The 14,865-nt window shown below is 40.6% G+C and overlaps 1 protein-coding gene across 1 annotated transcript in view; it reads left to right on the top strand.

Moving 5' to 3' along the window:
- SLC17A8 (solute carrier family 17 member 8) overlaps positions 1-1,708 on the top strand; it is a 28,954-nt gene extending 27,246 nt beyond the window's left edge. The window contains exons 11-12 of the mRNA XM_063323910.1: positions 645-772; positions 1,370-1,708. Coding sequence (XP_063179980.1) covers positions 645-772; positions 1,370-1,708 — 467 coding nt within the window. The remainder of the gene's footprint in view (positions 1-644; positions 773-1,369) is intronic.
- Positions 1,709-14,865: the final 13,157 nt, after the last annotated feature.

Raw genomic sequence — 14,865 nt, 5'->3', positions numbered from 1 at the left:
ACTTTTTACTGTATTTAATCCCTTGGACTCGGTAATCATCATCCTTTCTTGTGATACCCATACCTCCTGTGACTAATTTTCATTACCTAAAGCAAGATAATTATCTGAGCTGATTTTTACTATTTGTTTTTATTTCTTAATAAAATATGTACCCAGAAGATATGCTACAGTAAGGGTAATTATTTTTCCTACTGGTTTATGTTCTGTTTTTTTTTAACATGTTGTTAAACTGCTACTTAAAGTACCAGAAAACCTGTATTAAAAACCACTACTACCCAAATCAAAAGAGATCAGACACTTGACAAACATGAGGTATTCATTCCTTAATTAAAAGTGTTCGCTGAGTGCATTGTTTCAGTATAAGAATATGGGAAGCACAGATACTTTAAGCGAGGGCAAAACAAAACGATTTTTTCCATACAACATGATGCCCATAGGTGGGGGAAAAAAGGAGGGTTGAAAAAGAATAGAGAGTTGCAACATATCTTCCATTTTATCACCAACAAAATTTCTTCTTTCTAATAAATATGGTAATGCGGTTTCCTACCTTTTTCAGGCTTCTTCAGCCAGAATGGCTGCAGAAAGCCTTGTTGGCCTGGAAGCACAAAGCTTTATAGTTGACCTTTGTATCTCATTTGTTGTAGGATTCAACGTGAATCACTTGGACATAGCCCCTCGTTATGCCAGCATTCTGATGGGGATCTCCAATGGCGTGGGGACGCTGTCGGGCATGGTGTGCCCACTCATTGTTGGTGCAATGACGAAACATAAGGTAACATTTCTCCACGTATTCTAGGAAAAGGATTAGGTAATGCAACAAAAGTTAAGACATTTTGAAGCTTCCTGGGAACTGCATTTCATCATCAATCTCTGCAGCTGTTTTCTGTTGTTTTTTGTTTTAAACATTTGTTTCTATAAGATCATGGAGGGCCAGATTCTCGGCTATTACAAACTAATTATCTGTGTAGGGAGATATTATTTTATATCACCTGAGGCTGGGGCTTTGCAATATCTCCATACCACTGGGTAATACTTATAGGACTTAGGAAACTCCTCTTAGGAACACTGGTAGGGTAACCACTGATAAGATTAAGTTAATTGTTAGAGAAATCCCTGCATTTCCAACTCCAGGAATATTTCACATGCAAGGGAGAAACTTCACTGTGAGAAAAAAAAATTCCCATGTTTTATTAGCCATTGCTATGAAAAAAAAATCTTCACAATGAGTCTCATAAATTGTTCTGTCCGTAACATCAGGAATCAAACAGTGATCATGGTCATTGTTCAATACGTGCTAATTCATGGTCTAATTCAGACAGTAATATTTCTTTTTACTGCAAACTTAATGAGACCTGCACCATTCTTTCAGACCCGGGAAGAATGGCAAAATGTCTTTCTGATCGCAGCCCTGGTGCATTACAGTGGAGTGATATTCTACGCTATCTTTGCTTCTGGGGAGAAGCAGGAATGGGCCGACCCTGAAAACCTCAACGAAGAGAAGTGTGGCATAATTGATCAGGATGAACTAGCTGAAGAAACAGAGATGAACAATGAGACTTTTGTAAGTCCAAAGAAAATGTATGGTGCTACCAGTCAAAACAGCAGAGTACAGAGAAGGGAATGGAGAAAGCAAAAGCAAGTAACTCAAGACATGGAAGAACAGACTTCTTACCATTATGAAAATGGAAATTTTCAAGATTTGTCATAATACTTGAAATTGTAAGGTTTGTATAGCAGCTACTCCCATCCCCCCTTCTGCCTAGCTGCCCCAAATCATCTGGTATCCATATTTATTTCCTTATTCAATTGTGTAACATCTGGCCATGTGGCTAGATACAAGGAGTGGAAGAGGGCTAACAACAATGGGACTGGGAGAAGTGATAGTAAATCCTTGCTCAGCCTTCGTATCCCCCTTGGGAGGAGCTCCTGCACCCGTTAGGAGATGACCAGCCCTGGCAGGTCTCCTGCCTGGTGCAAGCCCATGACTGTAGGAGCAAGGAGTGCCGTCATCTTCTCGCCTGAAGACAGAAAGGACAAGGTCGTATCGGATGGTGGATCCACAGTGATATATGTAATTACTGGGGCTTCAGTACCATGGAAGTCTGCCCTGAGTGGTCCTGCTTTGCCTTTTTAGGATTCCTGTAGGTTGTCATTTGAGCTGCCTAACCCATGTCAAACTGCAAACTCATGCTGAAAGAAGAGCAGTTATGGCAATAGGCTGTGACTAATTACTAATGGTCGCTCAATAACAGGAAGAGAAACATGTAGCAGAGATGGCACAGTATTGCTTCAACAGTCTCTTCAACTTGATTGACAGTCTGCTTTATATGCGTAGCCCACAGAGTCTGGATAAGGCAATAAAATGGATACTTGTGAGACTTCTACCCCTCCAAAGATTTTGTGCTGGCATGAAATAATTTTCAATACAAAATCATCGTTAGTGATGCAATATTATTAATCCTTATGAAAAGAAATCTTAGTCCTGTTGGGATTAGGTTTCTCACTCAATTCATTATTGTGAAGTAATTTAAATATATTTTTCTAGTATCATACTGATAGAGCTCCTGGTCTCAACCCCAACAGTCCTCATTTAGGTGAATGAGCTTACTCACACAAGTCCTTAGTTCTGCATCTGTAACTTTTCAATGCCTCAGTCTTGCCGTCGCTACAAATGAAGTACTGTACCGTTTGAGAGGTAACAGAGTCTCTGTGTCTGAAGGTGATTTTCTTTTGCCGTTGGCATATGTTTGACAGTAAAAAGTGGCTTTAGCCTTTTTCTACCAATTTTAGAATCAACCGGTGGAGCATGCTGTAGCATCTCAAGCAGTTAGCTGCAACTCAGAGACTCAATGTGGCATTAATACTCTTTTAGGATGGAGATTTTCAGTAAGCTGTGATTTAATTTGTCTTTCGTTATGATTACTGCCTCATTAAATTCAAGTGAAAGCTATCCTGTCTAGCCTGTGATGTGCTTTGTGATGTTTCAGTGTTATTGTTCTCATGTACTATATATAGCCACGGTGATGCACATGCGATTTGAACATTTCTAACACGCGTTTTACAATTTTGTTGAAGTGCAATTGAATACCACGAGTGGAATTACACTTGTACATTCATTTGAATCCACGGATGGTTTATCTTCCCTACAAATGTAATCAAACAGGGAAACCAGGAAGTTAGCTGATTCTCTTTTCATGTCTCTGGTTTCTTTTCTACCCATCAAAATCCAATCTACAGCTATAGATGGATGAGAAGTAAAATAAGGTGAATAGATGCATGCCTAATTTGACTCCAGTGAGGATTTTTTAATTGGTATCAGCAGATAATTTAATGATATGGCTATCATTATGGTACAGCTCAATCCTACCTTGACACAACGCAGTTTATTAATAAGTCACTCAAAAAAATATAAATTTATTCTGTTAGGACAGAAAAGAATATTTTTTCAAAATTATAAAATTCAGTTTAAACTAGACTTGCTTATTTCACTACTGATGCTTAGAACAGACATAAGAAAATATCTCCTTTCGTGCAGGTTATAGTCAACATTTGGGGATTTAAGTGGCAGGAGCTTGAGTCAAATGTTCTCACCAGTCTATCAGAAAAGCTGGACCAGCTGTCAAACTATTTTGCAAAGTCCACCACATCCCATGAAAGAGAGAGGGCCATTTCTTTGTATATGCACAAACCAAACAGCTTCTTCCTCCCTCTCCAACCACGGAGCCATGCATGCAGTTACTACAAGAACTCTTAATAGGGAAAACAGTATTATGAAAGGATTTAATACAAGAATCTGTGTAAGTATAATCTGGAAGAGAGGAAACAGTAAGAGAATCAGCTGGCCTTAGTAAAGAGAAGACCAGACAATGGGCTATTCTAGAAACAGTAATATTTTCTGAGAAGAAGCATCATTTTTCCAGTAACGGTAAAGGGTAACTTTCCCATCTCACTAAGAGGAACACAAAGGGAGTGAATGTCATTGTTATGACTAAGAATTACAAACATCCCGAAAGTCTGGGAAATGGCCAGCTGGCACACGAGAGCTTGGTTGCCTCTGTGGTGAATGTAACTGCTATTTCTTACTGTTACAGATATGTGCCACAGCTGTCACGAGTGACACGTGATACAGTGAGGCACTCAGTTTAACAGGATCATTTCGTATCCGCGAATAGACTGCACTGATTTAGTTCGGTGGAAGCTGGAGTTCAATGGACATTTGAGCATTATTTAATGCCCTGAAAGAAATGGTTTAAAAACATTTGGACAGGCTTTTGCATTTAAATAAGCACTTTCTTTCTTTTCTAAATTGAACTGCTTCCAGAGGTAGAATATCATCTCTGATCAGTTGAAGTTATGCACAGACCACAATGCTTTTCCAGGCAATGGCGTTCAGATGTTTGGGCTGCCTTCCTCCCTTTCCTTTTCATCTGTTTGAATTGTTCAGGTGCATTGCATGAAGTGTAAACATCAGCACTGGATGGAAGTTATTTTTTTTCATGGAAATCTGTTACTTAATCAACTCTTTGATCTACACAGTGGCTTCCACAATACTGTATGACCAAGAATAAAGCCAACTTACTGCGATCAAACAGGCTTTGAAACTCCAGTTTTGCTGGATGTCTCTATCTGCCATTTGCTCCAACAGCCTTTTCTTGTGGGATCTGGCAAAGCGCAAACACCAAGGGTGTTTCTGCTAAAACTGTCTGCTTAAAAGATGTTAGAATTTGGAACACTTAAACAACCAGGTAAACAGCTGGCATATCCCAACCTGGCTCCAAAAAAGTCACAACTCTAATGCTAGTGCAAATAACTCAAATGATATTTTCTAAGGAGAAATATCAGCGTGATTAAACTTTCTTTATTGCATTATTTGTATATTTTTCTGTCCCCATGTCCAAAATAACTTTTGCATATTTTCAAATATAAGACAGCGCTCATACACTCAGAGTTTGATTTGAAAATGGCTTTCTGATGGCAGAAGGAAGCAAAATTTTGTTTATACTGGAAAAGAGATCTTAAACAAGCTAGAAGAAGAGTTATCTCTCCAGAATGTGAAATGGCAGAATAGATAGGCCACAGAGTATTAATTTAAGTCGGAGGAGAGAAAAAGTAGGACAGTAAGTCCTAGCTATATGTTGTTCAGTGTTGTTATCCATTGATCTTTCTTAAAAAAGAAAGATGCAGCTTCTATTTCCTTGACACCTGATGTTTTCTAGGCATTACTAGCATAAGTGTAATGGTAATTAATACTCCTCTTTTATTTATGGAAGAGTTAAACAATATGTCCCCTGTAGTGAGAAAGGAAAAAATAATGACAAAAATTAAGAAAATTCACCTGAGTAGAAACTTACTCAGGGAAATAATCACTCGGTCCAAAAGAATATACAGACTTTTGGCTAAAAAATAAGACAAGGGCATCCAGATGTTAACCAAGTGCCAGGAGGAGTCTCATGTGTGTAACATAATTAATTTGAAAGTAGCATGGCAAAAATTAATTCAAGGTCATGCAAAATGTGTCGTGGTTTCACATGAATGTTTGCAACTGACTCCTGTTGTCAGATAGTTACAGAGATCTTTAAGTATAGTCATTATTTTAAGGATTTTTTTACGGAAAACTTTGTGAAAGAACAGATTTCTTATCTTATTTTTTCCCATCTTCCATTAAAGACCTTAATTTGAGAGTGCTATTTAATTATTTATATTTTAAGAGAGAGGAATGAGTATTTCTTGTGGTTAAAAGAACAGAAAGGAGAAAAAGAGAAAAAGAGAAAGCAAGTTGCAGCTAACCCCATGCAGACAGAGGGCTGAGGAAAATCAGCTTCCAAATCCTGTAAATAGAATTTGGAGTTCTCTAGATTTCTGAGTTAAAAACCTACAGTTTTGGTCAAGACCTGATATTCTGCATCATCCCAAGGTTCCGGCAGTTCACTCACATCTCATTTCAAAGCTTAACTCTCATGAAATCCGGAATAAGTAAACGGAGAGATTAAAAACTCCTCATTCTTATGCCATGCAAATGCTTATGTTGGATTAGATAACACTGCTAGTGAGATCACACTACGAACACTACCGCAGCTCTATATGTACGTGTAGAAGACAGTCTGGCAGGCTTCTTTGTAAAAATGCTTTTAATTACTCACATACTGATATCAGTTATTTCTTAACTTCCATTTGATAACAATGTTGAGCTGTGACAGGAAAAACTGTCCCTTTTTTATCTCAGCCTCTTTTGGTTTTAGTGTTTATACTGTTTATCATTTTTACAGCTCTTCTATATGCAAAATTACATAAGTAAAGAAATTTATGTAAGAAATGCAGTAAGATTGTACTTCTTTGTGATGACCTATCTTTAATAATAACATAATAAAAGCCAACATATTTTTCCCCAAAAGCATTACCATTTGGATATTTTAAGTTGTTTATACAACTCTATCATAATAAAATCTTGACTCATTTAACTTGTTTCTCCCCCTCATTAAATTAGTGTAGTGGATATCTGCAGCAGCCATCAGACTATGTTTGCTTATGTATAACCACATTTATCTGCTCAATAAAGTCAGTGCTCAGACTTTTGCTGTACGAACTTTTGGCATCTACTTTGATCCTTGTTTTAGGCTTAATTCTACCTGCACGATAAATTCAGATCTCCTTTGAGCTTGTTAAATATGTGTTTTCTTAAATATGTGTTTTGTTAAATATGTGTTATGAAAACACCGGAACTCATGAAAAATAAGTCTCTGTTGGCTCAGAGTTGTTGGTGCCCAGAAGTGTCTCACAAACTAACCTCAGGTAGACAACAACTTTTGTAAACCAGGAAATATTTAAGATAATATTAATATTATCTTAAATAATATAGATAAAGATAGCTCTGCTCTCAGGAGCTGGTAGTCATCACCAGAAGCACCATGTCAGGTGCTTTGTCTCTGCTGGGCATAGCTGTAATGAACATCAAAGGAATTAGTCAGAGAAACTTGCTGATGCCATGATTAAGATAAGGTGAATGGGACTTTCTCTTGTTTTACAGAGGGGACTTTGATCCCATCTGCTTGTTCCCTGCCCCCTCCCATGTGTAATCAAAAGAAAGACGACTGCATGTCCCTTATCTTTACTCTGTATCTTCTTGTTTTCACGTATGGCTTCTCCTGACCCTTACTAACGCATAGAATAGTACACAAGACCCCAGGGCAACACTGAGTCAATAATAGCAAGGGTTTGCCTTTAGCAAATTGCCTATTTTCTAATTTTTGTATTTTTTAATTTTGCTACAAATAGGGACATTTTGTGCTGAGGTCCCTGCTTGGAGCAGCAGCTGGAGCAGCCGGGCCATGGCGGGTAGCTGAGGAGCTCCCCTGGCTGGCCAAAGGTCAAGGCCGCGCTGGCCGGCTCTGCACCCTCTGCTCTGCCAGGGCACAAAGGGAAATGTCACGCTTGGAGAGAGCGGGAGGGCAAAGTCGCTGACGAAGCTGGGAGGTAAACTGCAGTCCAGGATCTCTGTCCCCCGCCCTTACTGGCTGCATTGGTTACAGGAACTTTCAGAGCATGATAGGCAGCTGGTGTTTCTAAGTCTTTTTCTGCATCCCTCATCCACATTTTTACCATTTCATAGAACCATAGAATGGTTTGGGTTGGAAGGGACCTTAAAGATCATCTTGTTCCAGCCCTCCTGCCATGGGCAGGGACACCTCCCACTAGACCAGGCTGCTCAAAGCCCCATCCAGCCTGGCCTTGAATGTCTCCAGGGATGGGGCATCCACAACTTCTCTGGGCAACCTGTTCCAGTGCCTCACCACCCTCACCGTAACGAATTTCTTCCTAATATCTAATCTAAATCTCCCCTCTTTCAGTTTAAAACCGTTACCCCTCGTCCTATCACTACACTTCCTAAAAAAATAATCTTTCTAAAAAAAATCTTTCCTGTAGGCCCCCCTTCAGGTACTGGAAGGCTGTTATAAGATCTCCCTCTTCCGAGCAACCACCTCTATCCCAGTTTCATTAAAACTGTGAGCTGCTAAAAATGCACCTTGCTGAGGGACACCCTCTGCTGTTATATTTGCTTATGACAAGGAGCAGCCCACAGCTAACTCCTTCTGTCTCCTAAGCTGCATGCAGAGCTGAGAGTCCATTCTCCACAGTGCTTTCAGTCCAAGCTTCAGGGCTCTTGAGCCATACCTTTGGCCCATGGTACCCTCTGCACCTAGCCCCACATGTGGAGGAGGAGGACATATTTTTATCCCTGCTCTGCAGGAGCTTGAATGACTTCAGCTATCTCTGGTGGCTCTTCTCCTCCTTAACACTGCAGAGTCCCTTCAAATTGCAGCATGCATAAGGCAGGGGTGAGAGGAGGCCCAAAACCCACTAACCTGTTGGCTCTCTTATGCCATGGCTTAGGCAGGAGGATTAACTAGCAGCTGTTCTTGGGCAATTTTATCTTTCAGAGAAGATATGGTGCTGACTCATGCCAATTATTGGGAAAGACTTTCCCAAAGTTTAACAAAAGAATCTGCCTCTTCAAAAAAAGCACGTAGGAGAAGTTGGCTAACAGGTTGTTCTCTGGTTTGTGTCAATGGTTTGGATTGGTTTTAGAGGACACAGGCACATGTTAGTTCGAAAAAAAAAAATTACAGGATGTTTCCTTGAGCCATCAAATAACTGCAGTAGCTGAAGGTAAGCAAACCCTCCAACCCAACACACCAAACATGCAGATTTCCTCGTCAAGGACAGTTGGTACGAGTCCTTCTAGGGAGCATAGTGTTTTCTTCAGTAATATTTTCATTAGTGCTTCCCCTAAGAAACTATGAAATAGCTAAGGATGAGCAACTAAAGTCTGCCAAACTTGTGCAGAGTTTGAGTTTCCACAGCTGGTGTGCTCCCCAAAGTGTGAGTAGGCTTAACATTTTAATTTGTTTAGTGATGCTACATTTTCTTCGGGGAGCTAGATTTCTGTAACTAGTGTCTTAGCGAAAGGTGGCCAGGTTAATTTTGTTACTCCACAATACATCACTTCTTAAAGCATTGCAGAATAGTTGAAGTTGGAAGGGACCTCTGGAGATCATCTAGTCCAGCCCTCCACTGCTCTAAGCAAGGTCAGCTAGAGCCAGTTGCCCGGGACCGTGTCCAGCTGTGTTTTGAATATCTCCACATGGGAAGATGCCACAGCCTCTCTGGGCAACCTAGTCTAGTGTTTGACCACTCTCACAGTGGAAAGTTTTTTCTTATGTTTAAATGCTTTTTCCTGTATTTCAATTAATGCCATCTGCCTCTTGTCCTGTCATTGGATACCACTGAGAAGAGTCTGGCTCCATTTGCTTTATTCCACCCCATCAGGTATTCATACACATAGATAAGATCCCCCTCGAGCCTTCTCCAAGCTGAACAGACCCAGCTCTCTCAGCCTCTCCTCACATGTCAGATGCTTCAACCCCTTAAACATCTTCATGGCTCTTCGCTGGACTCACTCCAGTAAGTCCATGTCCTGCTTGCACTGGGGAGCCCAGAACTGGACCCAGCAGCCCAGATGCATCTGATCAGGGCTGAGCAAGGGGGAAGGATCACCTCCCTTGACCTGTTGGCAATGTTCTTCCTAACACAGCCCAAGGAGCTGTTGGCCTCTTTTTGCCATGAGGGCAGATTCCTGGCTCATGTTCAACTCATTGTCCACAAGGATGCCCAGGGCCTTCTCTGCTAAGCTGCTTTCCAGCCCACTGGTGTCTACTGGTGCGCAGTATTATTCCTTCCCAGGTGCAGGGCTTGAATTTCCCTTTGTGAAGTTCACAAGATTCCTGTTGGGCCGTTTCTCCAACCTGTCAAGGCTGCTCTGAATGGCAGCACAATGAACTGGTGTATCAACCACTCCCCCAAGCTTTGTATCTTCTGCAAAGCTATTGAATTTGTGCTCTGTCACATCATGTAGGTTCTTAATGAAAGTATGTTGGTCCCAGTATTGATCCTGAGGATATACGACAGATTACTGCTTCTAGCTGGGCTTTGTGCTGCTGACCCCAAACCTTTAAGACCAACAGTTTAGCCAGTTTTAAATCCAGCTCACTGTGTACTTATCTAGTATGTACTTCATCATTTTGTCAAGGAAGTTGTTATGGGAGACAGCGTGAAAGCCTTGCTAAAGTCAAGCTCTCCCCTTGTTCACTGAGCCAGTCTTCTTATCGTAGAAGTCTATCAGGTTCATTGCCTCCTTCTTTAAGATAGGAGTGATGTTTGCTTTTTTCCCAGCCATCAGGAACCTCTCCCAATCATTATGACACTTCAAAGACAATTGAAAGTGGCCTCACAGTGACATCAGCAGCTCCCTCAGCGCTCTCGGTACATCCTATCAGGGCCCATAGACCTATGCACGTCTAATCTCTTTAGATGTTCCCTAAGCTGATTCTCCTCCATGGAGGGTAAGTCTTTCTTGCTCTGGACTTTCACACTGGTGTCAGGGACCTGGGATTCCTGGAGGCTGGTCCTACCAGTGAAGACTGAGGCAAAGAAGGTATTGAACACCTTGGCTTTCTCTATATCCTTTGTCACCCGATCCCCTGCCCCATTCAGCAGCAAACCCAAATTTTCCCTAGGTTTCCTTTTGCTGCCGATACACCTGTAGAAGACTTTCTTGTTGCCCTTCAAATGTCTCACCAGATGCCATGTCAGGTGGGCTTTGGCTTTGTTAACACCATCTCTGCATGCTTTGCATGCTCCATATTCCTCCTGGGTCACATGACACTGCTTGCACCACTTGTATGCTTCTATGTTTTATTTTAGTTAGGAGCTCCTTGTTCATCCATGTGGGCCTCCTGATACCTTTGCTTGATTTCCTGCTTTTCACAATGGATTGTTCTTCAGCTTGGAGGAGGTGATTTTTGAATGCTAACCAGCTCTTCTGGACCTCTCTTTTTCTCCAGGGCCATATTCCATGAGATTCTTCCATGCAAGTCCTCAACAGACCAAAGTATGCTCTCCTGGTACAGGGTTATGATCCTGGTTTTTGCTTCATTTCTGCCTCTTCAGATCTTAAACTTCACTGTCCATTGTCACTGCAACCAAAGCTGACCATGACCTTAATGCTCCCAAGCAGTTCTTCCTTGTTCTAAAGAATCAGGTCTAGCAGAGCGTGTCCTCATCGTGGCTCCTCAATCACTTGTTATCAGTTATAATCAGTTATCAGTTACCAACAACGCACTCCAGAAACTACCTGGATTGTTTGTCCCTGCTGTGTTGTCCCTCCAACGGATATTGGGGTGGTTAAAGTCCCTCAGGAGAACTATGCACTGCACACATGAGACTTCTTCCAGGTGTCTAACGAAGGTCTCATCTACTTCTTCCTCTTCAGACAGTCTGTAGGAGACACCCACCACAACATTGCCCTCATTGGTCTGTCTCTAAGTCTGACCGGTAAACTCTCAGCTGGCTGAACCTCCATCCCAAGGCAGAGCTCCATGCCTGCTTGCTGCTGTCATGTACAGGGCAATTCCACCTCCTTGCTGACCCAGTTCGTCCTTCCTAAAGAGCCTATATCCATCCAAGGCAGCACTCCAGTAATATGAACTATGTCTCCATGATCCCAATGAGATCAGTGCCTTGCAATTGCACACATACCTCTAACTGCTTTTATCCCGGCCCCCCGCCCCCTCCATGCTGCATTAGGGAGTGGCTAATTTTTTGGCAGGAACTGCATGAGTATCCACCATCTAAAGGCAAAAAACAGAGGCACTCCAAATTTTTAATTAATTTCTAAAACTCTGGACTAGGAAGTAGAGAGCTAAAATACTGTGATTATCAAGTGGAGGGATCAAGGGTGGGTACAGGAAAACTGCTTTTTCACACCTCAGTTATTGCCTTGAAGTCATCCAAGGTCAGGCGTAAAGGCAGCCAAGGTCTCATTTCATTTTAACACCTGCTGGCTGACGTTCCTACAGAAATCATGACGTCTCTGCCCACTTTTACTGGCAATCTCAAAAAAAAGAAAGGGCTGTATCTGGTCCGTTGTAGATCAAGCTTTTCCAGTTGAAGAAATGAGGAGCAGTATATTTACAGAACAGAGATTTATTACATTCAAGTAGCCTAAAGTATCTGGTTAATTACAGTTAAATTCCTGGAATAAATTGACAATATTCCAAACATGACTTTATCAGCTTCTTTGCAATACAGTCCATTTTACTGGCATGCTGTTCAAAGGTTTCTGTTGCAACTCATATTTAGGAGAGTTACGTAAAACTTGATGTAGGAATGAGTGACAAAGGTTTTATTTATTTCATATTATTATCTGTTGACTTTTAAAGACCTAAGTAACAAGACAGGTTAAGCAACAAGTCAATGATTAAACTGATAAAATGTGTATCAACTACGCTAGTTTTAAAAGAGATTTAGAAAGTATGAAGTATAACAAATATAGTTCCCTGAGTCGTAAGTTGAAGTACTAAGATTTTCAACTTCAGTTATATTTTTCTGTTCTACTGCTTATTTACAGTCTCTGATATTTATTAATTATCCTCTTTCTCAGGCAATTTATTTTTGTATCATCTTTAATGTCAGAGGAGAGGCATATGTTTGGTAAATTTCATTTTTAGATCAACTTTATGACATGACTGGGTTATGCTTTGTCAAATTTTCCTAAAAGATTAAAGAATCGACGTTTCTTCAAGCAAAAATTTTTTAATACATAGAGAATCATGCTATAGCAGTGACAGTGAGGTCTTGCATAGTTCAAGGTTATAGTTCATCACCTACTTGAATAGCAATTCCATCACTGGGAAAATAGCAGCTCCCTCACATTTTCTAATTTTGAGTTATCTTTCTTGGACTAAATTGCAAGTGGTAAGAGCTAAATATACCCTTCCTTGTCCCTCTCTGTAATGAATTGGATGTATGGAAAAAAAAATGCAGTTCCAGGGTTTATGTACATTTCCAGGTTGATATCACATATCCAGGAGATCAATATTTTCTTTTTAAAAAAAAATGTGATGTTGCTACAGGCATTTTTTTTACCCTGTATCAATCTTTTATTTGGCAGGATGTACGTTGATTGGCTGCACATTAATAAGAGACAATCTAAAATATAGAATCATCTGCTAGTATATGGGTAATTTCCATGCATCCAGGAAGGAATCCCTTGTCTTGTGTTTACATGAGGATGACTTTCTGGCAGCGTGCATTACATGTGGCAGGTTATCAGTTTAATAACATTAGAACAGCATCAGTTGTACTTAGTAATCATACTATTGCTCCAGTATTTGGTACGTTTGATGCTACCATCAAATTCCACTTCTGTGCTTATCATCAGCAGATATTAATGGGGAAAGACTACTGGAAAAAGAAGAGCGCACAAATTTTGCCCCTCAGTTGTCAGTGGAGGGGCACTGCCCCTCAGTGACATTAACTTCTTTGTTAATCACATGTACAGATCCTGGTTCCTTTGAGTAGAAATAGCAACACTTGCACATAGGTACACACATCTGCTTCAGCCAGAAAAAAAAATCACGTGTCATTTTGCTGCAGTTAAGACTCAGCTGTAGTCCACACGATAACCAGAACAGCAGCTTCCTGGTTATTGATCATTTGTGCTGTCTTGTTTTAAATTTGCACTTAAATTTAAGAGATCAGAAACTGGAACTTCATTCTCTCTGCTACATTGGGGCTGGTTCCTGTGGGCTGAGGGTGTTTTTGTTAAGTAGTTCTGTATATCAAAGTGGCTGGTAGGAGGGCTCCTGATTCCTGCCGGAGCCCATTTCTCTACTAGTTCCTGCCAGACAAAAGAGTTAGCACCAGGGGTGGCTGCTTGGTCCAGCCTTTGCTCCGAAGAACTTCCTAGACAGTATTTCTGTAACAGTAGCACCTTCCTTTCCCCATTTGCCATTGTGGTAATCAGTTTCTATGTCCAAGAAATGCAAATATGGCTAAAATGGGCTGGTGAAACATAAGGACCGATCCCCCAGGCTCTTGAGAACTTATTCCTCCATGGATTACCAGTTGAGAAATGTTGTATGAGCATGGCTCATCCTCAGGGTGGGCAACTCCATTGCTCAGGGGAAATAACAGTTTTAGGGGAAGGCTTGTAAATTCAAAGAGTTATAGCCACAGTCCCCCACTAACTTGATGCTATTTTGAGGAAACCTTGAGGGAAAGGATAGAAACCCCTAACGAGGCTCCATATTTGTGAAGAGCTAGAACAGAGGGAGGAACAATGGTTTATCCTGCTGAGTAGGTGAACTGCTATGCTTTGAACTGATTTTTACTCTTTTTCACATAAATTCTCTCATCCTACACACCTATTTAGAGAAACAGTTAAAACCCAAAATTCATGAATTTGTTATATTCCCTTCGTTGTGAAGGTTTGGTTGGAGGTGCTGCTAAAGACAAGAAACAGAACTAGACAAATTTCCCATGCATGTAATCTACTCTACCACTATTCTCTAGATAAACTGCTTTTGTTATACCTTTTCTGTTGTGGGATGAGATGGGAACATGAAATGTATCTGCCAAGTGAGATTTGAGATAAATGAGGGATCTGCCAATGCAAATGATCCCAATTTTGGGATATGACCAAATTTTGGACAAAAAGCGTATTCAGATTAGGTTTTGATAAATGAAGCTCTTCTTCAGAGGGAGTCCAAGTTAATACTTCTATGAGATAAATAACCTCTGCATTTCCTCATTTGTGTTATTTAAATTCAATAATCTTTATATTGCATTTAATTTCTTTCTTCCAAAAAGGGAAGTAATTTATTTTCAGAATGCAATGATGTAAACTGAAGATTAGGAAAGAAAGGCAAATAAGCTAAATCCTTTAATTCTCACATGGTCTATTATTTAACATCCTCTTAACTTCCTCTTCAACCACCCCACTTTTCTTTGGCCTTCAGATCTCTTTCT

This window comes from Chroicocephalus ridibundus, chromosome 1, assembly GCF_963924245.1.
Source record: "Chroicocephalus ridibundus chromosome 1, bChrRid1.1, whole genome shotgun sequence".
In the NCBI taxonomy this organism is placed as follows: Eukaryota; Metazoa; Chordata; class Aves; order Charadriiformes; family Laridae; genus Chroicocephalus; species Chroicocephalus ridibundus.
This window is presented reverse-complemented; position numbering and strand designations above follow the sequence as displayed.